This window comes from Epinephelus lanceolatus, chromosome 7 (assembly GCF_041903045.1).
Source record: "Epinephelus lanceolatus isolate andai-2023 chromosome 7, ASM4190304v1, whole genome shotgun sequence".
In the NCBI taxonomy this organism is placed as follows: domain Eukaryota; kingdom Metazoa; phylum Chordata; class Actinopteri; order Perciformes; family Serranidae; genus Epinephelus; species Epinephelus lanceolatus.
This window is the reverse complement of record NC_135740.1, coordinates 4,137,014-4,153,094: the sequence shown is the minus strand read 5'-3', so window position 1 is coordinate 4,153,094 and position 16,081 is coordinate 4,137,014. Positions and strand designations below refer to the sequence as shown.

The window sequence follows — 16,081 nt, the reverse complement described above, 5'->3', positions numbered from 1 at the left end:
CAGGCATGCAAACTCATCAGGGGTGAAAAGGGTCTCGTGCTTCAAAACAAATCCAAAAGCAAACTGTTTAATTACATTGTGGTTATGATAGTATTAGCATTGCTAATGGTATCTTAGCATAAAGAAAATGGAGCCATGATGGACTAACGATAAGGTTTGTTGGCACTTTGGCTAAGGAGCGCAACTTATGTTCTAATCAAAATGGTAACATTATACACATAATGTTAGACTGCATGGAAATAACATTAGCACCAAATGTTACATTGGCTAGAGTTCACTATATCAAAACAACTCAATTTTATCACTTCAATAAACAATCCGTAACTTGACATAATTTCATATAAGTCAGTTAAAGTTATCAAAAAGTTACTATAAAGCTCGGTATACAATGTGTGATTTTGGGCCGTCCCAGACGAAAGATGAGCAACGTGAAAGAAACATGGCAATATCTTTGGTCGTGGCTCTACAACAGTAGTCCTACGTCGCACACTGAGAGAGGTTCAAGGACGGCTGTTGTCGCGGTCTTGCCGTCAAAGACACCCTGGGATAAAATTCTGACAGTGTTAGAAATTTGGGATGACCATCTCAGTGTGACTGCTGTTACCACCTACACTGACTAACCAACCCATAGAAATGCAGCATGAAATGACGCACTGGCACTAAACCCAAACAAACAGATGGATAGCAGCTCGCTATGGAGGCAAAACGGGCTAAAAGAAATGTGTGGGATTCCAGCAAAGAGGAAAACCTTGTGGAGATGTGGCAGCAAAAGCCTTGCCTGAAGAAGCGGCTGCCATCTTGCGCGCTCCACTCTGTTATCTCAGTGAAAATCATCTGGGCTATTTTAGTGTTTTTCTCCATTTTAACCATTGGTTTTAACTCAGTTCTTAATCAGGTTTTATTGTTTTATGTTTGCTTAATCAAACCCGCCAAGATCACACCAGTTAGTGACCCACCTGTCACGATCTTTGAATCAGACTGCCTTGGCCGCCTATGAGGACGCTTGTCACCGGACCTTCTAGCCACAGAGAGGACTATCCCGAACCTGCTGGAATTCTCAGTCATCTCAGAGGGCCCTGTTTCTGGGCCTGTGCCGGTATGTTTAATTTCTGTGCCTGCTAAGCTGACTCTCTTCCCTCTGCATAAGCACAGACATCGCTGTGGACTCCCTTTGAGTCCTCACGTGTAAGTCTCGCCCTGCAGCTCTGGCAACAGTAGCTTTCGTCATTGGCCACTACAGCTGCAACACACATGATATACTAGCAACACTTTGCTGCCGTAGCTGTTTTTGTGTTTCCCCATCTCATCTGACCTCATCACAAGCCATGCCTTCACTCACCTCACCATCTGGATGTGACAGCTGCCTCTGCCTGACACAGAAAATCTCCGAACTGGAAGGGAGGATTTCCATCTTGTGCCAGATCAAACATGAAGAACAGATCCTGGACTCCTTGGTCACCATGGGTCCCACTGTCATCACCACAACCAACGGAGATCTGGATTCGACTGCCCCGTGTCTGGATGTCAATTCTGCCCAACCTGTAGACCGCTGGGAGCTAAGCCCAAGGCACCGGTTAGCTCCAAATACTCCATTCTGGTCTCCTGTTGATCACCGCTCTCAATGTCACGCCCCCTCATCACGACCTGGCTGTGTACAGTTCACCCCCCGCCCAGTAACCTGCTCTCCCGCAAGGTGCTGCTCTGCTGGGAAAGATGCCGCTCAGTTGCTTCAACGGTCCCCGGTGAACGTGGTGCACAGTGTGGAGACTGAGCTGAGCAGAGCCGAGCCTACATCACTTAAGCCGCTTATTCCCCCTACCACACTGATTGTCGGCGACTCCATAATCAGGAATGTGTGCTTCCACAATGCAGTTACTCATTGTTTCCCCGGTGCCACAGTCCGTGACTTCCACAAAAGGCTCCAAGGTTTACTGCCTTCACTCCCGTCATCCATTATAAGAGTTATAGTCCGTGTGGGAACCAATGACACGGCTTTTCAACAGCTGACCAAATCTGATTTTTGAACATCTTTTTAATTTCCTGAAGCAATATGGAAAGTTTATCTCAGGTCCCATTCCAACATTAGGTCGAGGTCCCGGTTTCTCAAGAATCCTTAGTCTTCAAACCTGGTTGATGTCCGCATGTAGAGCGCAGAATGTAGAGTTCCTTGATAATTTCAACCTGTTCTGGAACTGCCTGTCTCTTTTCCAGAGAGATGGCATCCACCCAAACTTACTGGACTCACGAAAGCTAACCCCTGACATACAGCACGCTGCTCAATCATCTCCACTGTTTACTCACTACATCTCCTCCTTCCTTTGGCACCTCTTTCACCTTTTCATCTCCCTATTCAGCCTATTGTTACAAACAGGGTCTCCCGTCCTCGCCACACTTTTAAAGGTGTTAATAAACTCAATCTTCTTTACATAAAATGCACCACCATCTCACCTCCTGTTGCTATGTTTAAGTTGGCCCTCTTTAATGTGAGGTCTCTGTCTAATAAGACATTCATCCTAAATGAATTTATCTCCTCCAACATTTTAGATTTTATGTTTCTCACTGAAACTTGGTTAATGTCGGGTGAATATAGCCTGACTGAGTTCCCTGAGATTTTATCATCCGTTGTTTAAAACTTTGACAGAATTTTAATCGTTGGGGATTTTAATTTTCATGTGGACACTCAAACCAATGCCAGAGCTGCTGAACTTCTTGGAACAATGGAATCCTTTAACTTTATTCAGCATTTTTCCGGTCCAACTCATAACCGTGGCCATACCCTGGACTTAGTATTTACACTTGGCCTGACTATTGCCTCTCTGAATGTGGATGATTTGGGTGTCTCTGACCACAGGTGCATCATTTTCTCAACCCCATTTCACACTGTCTCAAACCCTACATTACCTGTCCGTTACTCCCGCTCTATAAATACATCCACTGCTAGTAATTTCGCTCATGCTTACACTGCCTCCTCTCTTTTTAAAACCGTAATTGGCCATCCCCATCACTTGAGCACAGAAAAACTAATCACAGCATTCAATTCAGTCTGTGGAGACATTATGGAATCCATTGCCCCTTTGACACTCAAAAAAACGTGCACTAAAAGTCAACCATGGCTAAATAGTCAGACCCATGCTCTCAGACAACTTTGTTGACAGGCAGAACGCAAATGGAAAAAAGACAGACTTCAGGTCTAACTTGACATTTTGAAAGGCACCCTGGCAAACTGTCAGCAATGTGTTAAAGCTGCAAGAGTAAAATATTTCGCCAACATCATCTCCAGAAACTCTCACAGTCCAAAAGTGTTGTTTCACACAATAAATTCGGTCCTCAACCCCACTGCTGCTTCCTGTCCTGTTCCGACCACAGCCATTTGTGAGGAATTTTTAAACTTTTTCTCCTCAAAAATCACCCACATTCAGTCGAAAATTTCATCGCCTGCCAGTGATCCCTCCCTGGTGTCTCCCGGCTTTGCCATCTTAACTGACTTTCAGCCTGTGTGTCTGTCGAAAATTTATGATATTATCTCACACACTAAATCCGTCACCTGTCCCTTGGACATTGTTCCTACACTCCTCTTAAAAGACGTGTTGGAGACTGTAGGTCCTACAGTCTCCCTCATTATCAACAGTAGTCTCACAATTGGAACTGTACCATCCTATTTTAAACATGCTATTGTTCAGCCTCTCATTAAACAGCCAAACCTTGACACCTCTGTATTAAACAATTTCCGTCCCATCTCCAAGCTCCCATTCCTGTCCGAAGTACTGGAGAAAACTGTCTATTCACAGCTTGTGTCTCATCTAGCTAACAACAACATCATGGAGACTTTTCAGTCAGGTTTTAGGGCTTGACACAGCACAGAATCTGCCCTTCTTAAAATGACTTACTGTTGTCTTCAGATAAAAGGTGAATGTGCCATTTTAATACTGTTGGACCTCTGTGCAGCCTTTGACACTGTTGATCAATGCATACTATTGAACCCTCTTCAAGAACTGGTTGGCATCCAGGGAACTGCCCTCAAATGGTTTGCCTCCTATTTATTGGACAGGTCTTTTTCTGTTAACATTGGGGGCCTCTCTTCTTCACCTGCCTGTATCACTTGTGGTGTACCTCAAGGTTCCATCTTAGGGCCAATTTTATTTGCACTATGCATGCTTCCATTGGGCTCCATTTTCCTGTTTCTTTTCACTGTTATGCTGACGACACACAAATTTATCTTTCGGTAAACCCAGGGGATTCCAGCTCAATCACATCTATCCTGAACTATCTCCAGGATGTGAAATCCTGGATGGCAACAAATTATCTTCAACTGAACAATAACAAAAGAGGTTATTGTTTTTGGTCCCCCAACAACACAGCCAGCATTTTCAGTCACTTAGGACCACTCGCACCATATGTTCATAGCCATGCCAGGAATCTTGGTGTTATTTTTGACTCTGCCTTTAAATTTGACAAACAAATCTACACTGTGGTAGGGCTGCTCGATTATGGAAAAAATCATAATCGCGATTATTTTGGTCAAAATTGAAATCACGATTATACAAACGATTATGCGGCACACTTGATGACTTATATTGTTTACGCAACGGCATGCAATTTCTGTCTCTACATGGACGCGCGTTTACAATTCTTCCCTGTTCTCTGGATTGTCGGGTTCAGCCCTGATGAGCGCGCAAGCGCGCGCGCACACACACACACACACCACACGTGCGCAAGCACACACACACAGACAAACCTCTCTCGCTCTCCCTCTACCATTTTCCGCATGCTGTGAAATCTTCCGTGATCACCTGCTCCTCCATTATTCATAGTTCAACTACTTGACTGGCTCGTGGAGTGAACAGAGGAGAGGAGGGGAGGGGTATTGCGCAGCTTCCATAGAAGACAAAATAACATCTCCAAGCGTCCGTGACCAAAAATCGTTTACCTTTGATTTCATTAATTTTGAAATCGTTTGTCCTCAAAATCATAATCGTGATCACCAGACAATTAATTGCACAGCCCTACACTGTGGTGAACGGTTGTTATTTCCAACTTAGGAACATTCCAAAACTTAAGTCCATCATCTCACACAATGACCTCAAGACTGTAACCACTGCATTCATCTCTTGTAGGCTGGACTACTGTAACTCACTGTACTTGAGTGTCTGCCAATCATCTTTGTCTCGTTTGCAGCTGGTACAGAATGCTGCAGCAAGACTTCTCACTGATGCCAGGAAAAGAGACAACATCACACCAGTGGTAGCATCCCTGCACTGGCTACCCATCAAATTCAGGACTGATTTTAAGGTTCTTTTACTTGTTTTTAAAGCCATACATGGGTTACCACCCCAGTATATCGCTGAACTCCTCTGCCCCAAAGCTCTGGAATAGCCTTCCCCTTTTAATCAAATGCTCCCCCTCCATTGACATTTTGTAAGACAAATCTTAAAACGTACATGTTTTCAATGGCCTTTGGTCGTTTGCAGTGATCTTAATATTTTAGCATTTCATCTTATGTTTTCTTGTTCTTAATTGTTCTTACCAGTCTTCTTCTGTTTTATATTTGTGTACATTTTATATTGCTATATATTTGTGTGTCATTCTTTTATCTTGTACAGCACTTTGGTCAGCTGCAGTTGTTTTTAAATGTGCTAAATAAACTTGATTTGATTTGAATTGAAGAAAAAGCAGAACAAAAGAAGAACAAAACATGGAAGGAAATAACAGCGGAGTTGCAGCTGCAAGGTGAGTAACCTAGCAGCTAGCAAACACACATACACAGATTGCTAAAATGTCATTCTGTAGGAGGCTCGAGAGGTGCTCAAGTGTGTTGCACATGCCAAGTACAGAAACCGAGAGCTTCTTCTTTTTTTATTTAAGTGCTCAAATTTTCAAAAACTTCAGATCTATACAAATCACACAGATGACCTATCTAAACAGTACGAAGGTGGTAACTCAGGGTGAGTTAGGGCTGGGCGGTATGACCTAAAATTTATATCACGGTATAAATCGAATCCCTTCACGGTAATGGTATATATCGCGGTATAAATTTAAATGTAAAAGTTATAATAGAAGTGTTTCTGAATGGGTTTTGTAGTCCCTTAGCAAAGCTAAATTGATAAAAAAAAACAACAACAAAAGCAAAGATATAATGTATTTTTTAGAGCATTTATTGTACAGAATGCAGATCTCAAAACTCAAAATTAAAACCCAGTACTCTATGGTGCAAAATGTCTCCTGGGATCTATATCAAAAGGTAATTTCCTTCTTTTAGCAAAATCCTAAATGACTGAGTTGTGTTTTTTCCACCTGGGGAACTGCCCATTGGTTCGACAGCCCATTGGTTCGACATCCCATTGTTCCGACCATATTAAACTTATTGTTCCGACCATATTAAACTCATTGTTCCGAAGTCCGTTCCAAAATCATCATGACGCCCTGTGGTTAAGGTCTGGTTAGGTTTAGGCACAAAAACCACTTGGTTAGGGTCAGGAAAAGATCATGGTGTGGGTTAAAATGAAAAAGAAAGTGGCAAACACATAAGCCGTGAGCCTGCTCCGCCTCAAGCCGGTCGCAGTGCACCATACACCCGCCGTGAGCCGTTCAGCACCGCGGACAGTCGGACTAATGGGATGTTGAACCAATGGGCTGTCGAACCAATGACATGGACCCTTCCACCTGGACCTTTATGCTCTGCCATTTCTCCTCTAATCATCAGGCTGTAACCTGTGACAGGCTGCTATGATACCACAACTATCACACATTCACATATGGAGTTTTTTGTGGAGCCCCTAGCATCACATAGGTTTACATTACCAAAGGTTTTTGACAAACTCTCTTGCCGAAAACCAACTCCCGTGTGCGCACGGCGAGAGAGGAGAGGGAGAGACGCTGTGCTGCTGCCAGAGGAGACGCTGAATGAGTTCCCTCTCCGGTAAGTCGCTAAAAGAGTCTGAGAAGTCCGGGGCTGTTCATAAGACATTAACTCACTCACTCACAAGTTCTCCAGCAACACATGTTGCACGTGCTATGCTAAATTACGGACGTGAACCAGCTCCTCTTGCTCCGCTGTCTCTGTGCTCGCAGCCATTTTCACACTGAGGCAGGTGCGATGACGTCATCGACGATAGGACGGTAGAGCGCAAATCTCTACCGTGGGCCAAATTTATATCATTTCTACCGTCTACCGCATATACCGTGCAGCCCTAGGGTGAGTTTGTGTAAAAAAATCTTTAAACATTAAGAGTGGGTAATTTTTTTTGTGTAAACATGTACACGGGTTTCACTGCTGGGTGGTGCTATTGCCAGTATATCAGTAAAGCCCCAGTTATCCGAATACCAACTGAACGGGCCATTTAACCAACGCGCTGTTTTAATAGAACGGAGCATGTAGGCTACTGACCTATTGCCAAACACGGTCTCACACCATTTCTTGTCATATTCACAGTTGTTACTGGCCAGCCCTTCGCTTTAATACGGTGGCCGTGTGCATCTTCACTTTGTTTCCACCGCAACCACTTGGCTGTTCACCGGTTACAGTGTTGCGTCGGTGTATGTGTGTGTGTGTGGAGGAGATCAACGCCGGCACAGAGCGCAGAGGAGAACCGATACCGTTAGTGCTTATCATTACTACGGTCTTTGACAATGTAACCCAGAGGCTAATTTAGTACCGGGTTTTGGTACCCATCCTTAATCAAAACACAAACGAAGTGAAGCTTGTAGAAATGAAATAAAGTCTGCAGCAGCAGACACACTGACACGCAAGTGTGGAACGCTGCATGTGTGTGTTCCACCGATCAGTGTTCCTTGGCACACAGCCCCGCCCCCCCCCCCCAAGAATTCCGGGTAATCTGAAAAGTCCTACCCTCCTACTAGGTACTTTTTTCAGTGAAAGTTTGGGGGTGAGGGAAAGTTTTTTACCCGGGTAGTTTCAGTGGAAACGCGCCAAGGTTTTTCAAAATCCCGGGTAAATGAGAAAAGTTCCTGCAGTGGAAAAGGGGCTAATAGGGACAGGGGTGTAAATCCACTCATGTGTCACCCTTAACTACCCATCCCTTGATTCAGACGAGTGATGAGTATCTAGAGAAATCTGACATGTGCACAAGAAATGTCAAGCCAATGTAGGCAACAGTGTTAATGATATTTTCATTGGGATGAGCAAAAACTGTGAGCAAAGACGCTCAGCTCTTAAGCATAGGTCAAATGTGTGATACACATATTATCTGTGGTATGTATGTACGTGTGTGTCTTTGTGGTACACTTCCATCCTACCACCAAAAGTCCTGTCTAAGTGTGTGTGTGTGTGTGGGCATGCGCGCGCATGTATGTACATGCCTGGGGTGGTGGGGAGAATAAGACCTTTATTCATGGCACTCCTGCCTTTCTTTTCTTTAATCAGAGCAGAAAACCCCGACATGTATGTGTCTCCCACTCACTCACTCACTCACTCACTCACTCAACTTCTAAAATGTAGGAAACCATGCTTCCTCCTTCAAAACACCAGGATAACCACACACCTCTACACACATCAGATGGGTCTATTCTAACTCCATATACTACTTTTTATGTGGGGAAACATTGGATTACAGCAGCTCATCAATCCAGCGCATCACAACCTCCTTTCCAACCTTTATTTTTAGCAAAAGTGGCGTTTCATATGAGGTACACCAGTCAGACCCGGTCATGGCCAAAGTGCCAAGAAATACACTTAATGGTGCAATAAATAAATCTGGTACAGGTAAAAACTATTTGATGCTTGTAATTTTAAAAGTTAGATGAACCTTTGTATGTACACAGAAAAAGTAGAATTCTTAAGCTCTGCACCATCCCATTTATACTCCACCTCAGCCAGCCCTTTACCTCTGTGCACTGCTGCACATTAATAAACCAAAACAGGAGGTGGGCTTGGAGATGCGCGCGCGCGCGCACACGCGCACACACACACACACACACACACACACACACACACAAGAGTATAGGTTTGCATATGAACAGTGGGGACACATCTTTACCAATATTGTGGGAGAACAGAATTTTCCCTACCAATATTTAAGCCAACTCATTAGCATTATCTTTGGAGTGAAGTCATATTAGATCATTTTGATGTGCCCTCAAAGAGGCTACGTCTCCAAAACAACCAATGTAGGCATGCTATCATTTGACTGAGCTATCTAATGGCTGATGTCATGTGGGGCAAATATTGCCAGACACGGAGGAGGGCAGAGCTGTCATTTAGTGCTGACAGCAGAGCTGTTAGTCCACACTATTGCCTGCACTGTACACATATCATTGTCTATACCCACGTTTTGTATATCATGCCACCAAAAGAGAGCGGGGACATCAGGAGTTTTTTCGCTCTCCAGAGCGCAGGTAGGCTAATAGGTAGTAAACTACCTAGCCAGTAGCCATGTTGATTTAAAATTAAAACAGGGCTCAAAAGGAATGGTGTCTCATACAAGAAATATGAAGATTCTGAAATGTTCCTGCAACACCGGTCCATCTTTTTCCCAGGTGTGACATTGTGAAAACCAAATTGGCAGAAGGCGATCTAGTTAGCAGTTTGCAGGGAAGTAGGCAGACGCAGCAGAGTCCTGAGGGGAGTTTAGCTAACAGACTGAGAGTAAATAAATGTTTTGTTACTCAAGTCCATCAGCTGAGTGCGATTTGGAGATTAAAGTACTTTTGAGTTCACACCAGTATTTACAACTGACAGCCCTACAAAAACTAAAGGCTGTCCATGAGTGAGTAAAGCCCTGTTTCCACCAAACTCTTTAAGTATAGTACCTTTAGAAACAAAAGTAACCCTTCAGACATGGTACCTAGACCCTTGGTCTGTTGAGCTTTTCCACCAAACAGTACCCTTAAATGTGGGCAGGGTTGCTGTCATTCACTGCTCCGTCGAGCACTCACTGTATTTCCTTATCGCCGGTGACATAAAAGTCTGCACCTCGTTTACTGTCCAGAGAATGAGGCTGCACGCCAACATTTTCAGAGCAAAATAGAACAGGCTGCAGTGAGAGTCTCTCCTGATGGGATTTTTAAAAAGAGCGGGTTTGTTAATTTAGTCCTTCTCAGGCAAGCACAGTGGTTTAGTGTTGCCATAGCCCACAGGAATAACACTCTGCAACGCTTTTTTTCTCCAAATGAGGATTAGAATATATGCAGTTCACATAATCCAGTCGAAATTAATATATATTTTTTAAACACTTGAAGATAAACTCATTACTAAAAGTGTATGTCATCCAAGAGAGACAATACAAACTCATGGAATGGTCAAAGTAATCATATTGAAATTTAAGACGTGTTGATGGGTTTACATCGTCAACTACGTCGTGCATTGAGTAACATTAGAAGTCAATGTTCCACCTCAAAAGTTGCCGGCAGTCAGCCCAGTGAATTAAGTTATTTTTCTCTCAGTCTACAGCGGCTACGAGAGGCAGCAAAACATCATTTCATTTTGTAGTTATAGTTTACTAATATATGTAAAACCTGCCATAGTATGAATAGTGGTTACATAAGCCTCAAAACCAGCCACAAGTCAGCTCTGACCAAGAGTGACTGTGTTTTATTGACCAATCAATGGACTGCAGTGTTTCTAGCTCCACCTTTTGGTACCAGATGTATGTGCTAGGTACCCCCAACAGAGGGATGACCAAAATTGGGAATGGTACCAACCACAACTTTTCACAGTGGAAAGGCAAAAAATGTGTACCAAACTGAAGCTAACCGTACTGTACTGTTTGGTGGAAACAGGGATTAAGTGACTGAGTGAGTGATGAAGTTACATCATTGGTTAAAGTGAGACATAAGTGTTGGTTTTTACCTGCTGAGAGCTGCTCTCAGGAAATGAATAAGCGCTGATAGGCTGACAGAGCTGTGGACACTAAAAGTCCTGTATTACTGTATTTCTGTAACCAGTATAGCATGATAAAATTAGCAAGCTAGATGGCCAACGAGCCCATAGGAGGTTTTATAACGTACTGTTATTGGCAGACCTTGGCTCCTTTTAGTGGACGATGGCTGCGCAGCCTCCACCAGTCATGCAGAGACATACAAAAAAGTCCATTTTTCAAATTAAAAGCCCTCTAACATTTTATGTTCAGTCCAGCTGTATACTAGCTTTTGGCCTCAACTTGTTTCAACAGGGGAGCAATAATAATATTGATTGATTCTTAAGTGATTCTTGTAAGATCTTTCCACCTGGGAGTCGTTTGTCCAACTCATATCAAAAAATCTTTATATATCATTCTGACAACCGGCAACTTACCAACTACACCACTTGAGTGCTCCAAACAGGTTAAAATGCTATTAATAAGCTGATGGCACACTAAAATGTAAGTGAATTCCACTAGAGATAAAAACTCATAATTATACCATTCTCATATGGTTCTAAGAAAACTCCAACCAATCAATGCATTCGGACCGAATGCTATGAATAACAGTGGCACTTCGTTTCTGCATGTTAAAGCAGCCAGCCAACTGTCTGTCAGCAAAGCCAACAACATATAAAAGAAAAGACATTTACATCACAAAACATTAATTTCATCACATCTAAATGGATAGCCCCTTTAAATGTAGCGCTAAAAATGGAGCTCTGGACTAAATATATAAGGTTTCTTGTATTTCACTTCACTTTGCGTTAAAAAAAGATAAAAGAAATACTGACAGACATGTTTTATAAATATATGTACATTTGTGTTACAGGTTCAAAAATTTTCAAAAAGGGCCCATTTGCACCATGGGAAGGATTATTTTTCATATGAAGCTATTGAGAGACATGTTATTGCCCAAGACTTTTCTGAGAAGTTTATTTCTTACCTTATTTTTTTTTATATGAAAGTAAGTTGTAGCACTCAACCGGTTAGCAACGGGTTAATGGGTGTTGGGCTATCGAAAGCAAAATGAACTCAAACTGACATCCCTACTTCACACCATCACATGACTTCGCACCACACAGCTGTTTGCTTCCTTATTATGTAATTTTATTCAAATTTAGTTTCTAAGCAATGTTATTGTAAACAAATTGGAATACTAAAGTACTATATGAGGTTAAACAAAATCATAGGCAACACATTAAGGGGCCGTACACATGCCCGTCTTTAACCACCTGGAAAACGCAAGGTCAGGCGCTGGGCGCTACTTTTGTTACTTTTTTGAGCCAGCTTTGAAGAGCGTGACAGCAGCTTGCATCTGACAAGCACCATATTACAGTCTCTTAACCCGAAATCCTGAGTGCAGAGTTGATCTTCTTCGAGGTGCTGTTTGTAAGTGTGTGGGCATATCGTCCGTAGGACAGATGTAAAGCTCTTGCAGCCCTGCACCAAAATGAGTAACTTTTCTGTGTTAATCACAGACTTTACAGAAGAAGGAAAAGATATCTGCCAGCTGTAATTGGCTGTTCCTCGTCACATGACATGCGGTGCACGCTTCTGACTTCCAAATGTTGAACTCTGTTCATCTCAGGTTGCAGCCGTCGGTCCGTGAAAAACACGCACCCAGGAATGCGTGCGCCTCACAACGGCGTCGCTCTGGTGTTTGCGCGTGAATATGAGGGTGCAACAAACGCGGCATGTGCACAGCCCCTAATGATTCATGTGTTAGAGTGGCCTACCCACCATATACTCAGAAGTCTGCTGTTGCTCAACCAATTGTGGGCACAACATGAAAACTTAGGGAGATGTGAATAGGTTACGTTTCTCTGAACATATTAAAAAATGACAAATATCTGACTTTTTTTTTAAATCAAGGTTGGAAGACATAACATCACCTGATATGCATATTTATTTTGGACCAACAGAATTAAACTTGTGGATACCCTTGTTTGTAAGCTTGGGTCAGTTTATGTGTCAGCTTTAAGGACCTCTGTCTCCTAAATGATTGGTCATTCTGGTTAATCAAACCATGTTCTAAGACTCTCATATAGGTTAACATGTAGGAAAAAATTGGTTCAACCAAGGAGTGAAGTCACAAAGCGACTGACTTATGACATAGTGCCCTCTTGCTCTCAAAATTGCACAGGCATAAAAGGTGCAAAAATAAAATGTAGGAAAGCACTAACTAAACCAAATTATTTGGTTAAAACTAGAGACTGCGAGACACTGGAATTACATTTATCCCATTCACCTCCGTTATTACAAATACAATCACATTTTTTATGATGTGATTTGTTCAGTGTGGCTCGTGCTACTGGAATGTGACTAATCAGTTACAGACTTGAACCTGAATGCATGACACACTCCAACACACTAAGATTAGGATGTCATGACGACGGACATCATCAATGTCTCGTGCTGAGTGGAAGTGGTCGTGTCGTATAATACCAGTGAAAACACAATCACAAGCACATGAAAATAAGTCGGCCTAAACCTAAGCAGACATAGAGAGTAGAGGCCTTACCTAGGTATTTGATGGTGAATCCCCGTGGCGGATTGAGGGACCTCCGCATCCATCCCTCCCTCAGCACCTCCAAATGGTCCTCCTTCCCCTGGATCAACAAAACATGCTCGTCTATCCATCCCAAGAAGAAGGTCTCGGACACAGCCTCGGTAATCCTCTGGTTCCACACATGCTGCTGGGTATTTTCTGCTTTGAAGTCGGCAAAAATCTCATAGCCGGTGTGGTGTCTCGGCAACGCGTCGCTCTCTGACACCCCGGCCGCCCCCACCGCCTCCCCAGCCCCGACCCTGGACAGTACTATGGCCAGGGAATGGGGAGCTATCTGCAGGAAAGACTCCATTGTCGCGTCGGCCTTCTAGCTGACTATCGAATCCAGTATTATCATTGTATTTATCTATCGGAGACACCGTCAGGCTTAATGGGAAACAAACACTCCATATTAGCTACCAGGGTGTGTAGCTACAAGCTACGCTCTGCAGCAGCCGCATAGCCTTCTACTGTATTTCCATGATGCTAGCCTGCTAGCTCCCGTTAGCTCCTTAGCCTTACATGAAACCCATTGCTACACCTTTAAGGTCCGTATTCTTGTCCGGACGTAACGTTAATATATCGCCCCGTAACCGAAACCGACGTTTACTGGTGAGTCATGTCGAGCGCTGTCCACTAGAAAAAAGAGATGACATTCGTGATTTTCGGTGTAACTTACACCTCGTTGTGTCAGGTACCTTGGACTATGGCTAGCTAGCTGAATGCTAACGTGTTAATGAATTCACCCAGGCAACAGATGCGGAGCGCCCCGTTTCTTGTCGCCAGGCTACAACCGGGTCTCGTGGGACACCTGGGTGTTTTTTCGCCAGTCGTCACAGTAAACGAGGAGGTAAGATATCTCCAGTCACTGGTGAATACGGTCCTGTCCCGCGCCTGACACGCTTCGGTACGGTGCGCGAGAACACAGCTGGATGCAGGAGCGTCTCATCCAGGTACAGTGATGGCAGGCATCGTTACGGAGCTGCGTAAAGGCACCGTAAACAGCACTGAATACTCAATCTTCCGGACACATTTTCAAATTAAGACTTAACGCAACAACAAATTGGTAACACATAACGGAGTATTTCCAAGTGATATTCTTGTAAGAAAAGAATGTAGCTTTCCAAACTGAGTCTGTAACTAATTTGTCAGTTGTCTGAGATATGTAGGAAAACTACGTGTTAGGGACTGTTCGTTACTTGTAAGGTGGGAGAAGGTGGTGCAAAACGAGGGAGGCATGTCAAATATTTTTTTAAGCACTGGGAAGGGACATGCAACTTTTAATGGTTGTACTTTGTATTTTGAATATCCTCTGAAACCTGTCAGTCGATTTAAAATGCACGTTTTCTTTAAATATTGCCAAATTTGCACCGTTTATCATAATGAGAAACTGTGAACACAGGAATTATTGCTGGATTTTCAAATGTCAGACAGTCCATTAACATATCACGTGCAATGAATGCTCCTATCAGGAAAGAACATAACCAAATAAGATAAAAACAAAAAACAAAGTCACACTCCAGCTGGCCCCCTCCTCTGATTAACAAAGAACAGTCCCTCAGACACAGTCATTGTCGACATATACTTTGTGGATGTGGATATTGAAGCCTATTCTTCTGCTGTCTGAGTGACTGCGAATTTCAATTAATTATTGAGTTTTTATTGATGTGGATACTTATCTTACCTTCATGAAAAAAAGAATCAGAAAACAAAGATGCTATGAAATGTACAGGTTTACTCATCTAAATCCTCTATGTAACATTTCTGGATAATAAGTCTAAATCCTCCTGTAGCCTACTACTTTTTTTGCCTTACATCAACTTGTTGCACAATTATTAATTAATGTGGATTCAGGTAATGTCGGGCACTTTATGGTTTATGCCTATGTAGACACACAAAAAAGGGAACTCATTCCAGTGATTATTTTAGGCCTTTTAAACATTTCACATTGGAATTTCCACTCAAACAATGTAATACAATTATGGCATTATAATAACATACAACCAACTATCAATTATTTTGAACAAAATTTTATTTTAGTTCTGTCAACATGTTAATAATGTTATCAGAATGATAAAAAACGATCAGGATGAAGTAAAATAAATTACGTTTCAATCATGTAGCCAATCAATCAGTCTTGTCTGAAAGTAGTTATTTAATGTTTCCATTTTTATCACCATTTCATTTTAATCATGTCGATATTTTAATCATGTGAGCAGGGACCAGGAAGTTCACCCACTAATAGCTATGGCAGGTGAAAACACTGATCTTGAAAGTTGTTTGTTAACATAGCTTACATGATGTGCCTGCCAATATGTAGATAAGATCATCTAGATTTAGGCCAATGTCTCTATGTGACTGTAGTTTATAGACTACAATGCTGGGTGCAAGGGTGGGGTTGTGACAGGGATCAAGTGTGAGGTGTGACTTATAGGCATGCAGTTTACAGTTTTATAGCATAAATAAAAACACAAAATGGTGTCCCACTTTATCTGAACAATGGTTGCCTGAACACATTATGTAACATGTTCTGGTAATATGGGACGGTGACATAAAACGTTTTTGGTGTTGTTATTTTATAACCACAAAGCAGTATTTTACACATTTTTGTGTGTTTCAGCAAGTGGTTAAATCACTTCCTTATGATCCAGTAGTGCAGGTTTTAACCTAATTTAAA

At 42.6% G+C, this 16,081-nt stretch overlaps 1 protein-coding gene across 1 annotated transcript in view; it reads right to left on the bottom strand.

The window, feature by feature from the left end:
• Positions 1-14,388, bottom strand: part of LOC117260670 (storkhead-box protein 2-like) — a 128,149-nt gene extending 113,761 nt beyond the window's left edge. The window contains exon 1 of the mRNA XM_033632695.2: positions 13,378-14,388. Coding sequence (XP_033488586.2) covers positions 13,378-13,717 — 340 coding nt within the window. The 5' untranslated portion in view covers positions 13,718-14,388. The remainder of the gene's footprint in view (positions 1-13,377) is intronic.
• Positions 14,389-16,081: the final 1,693 nt, after the last annotated feature.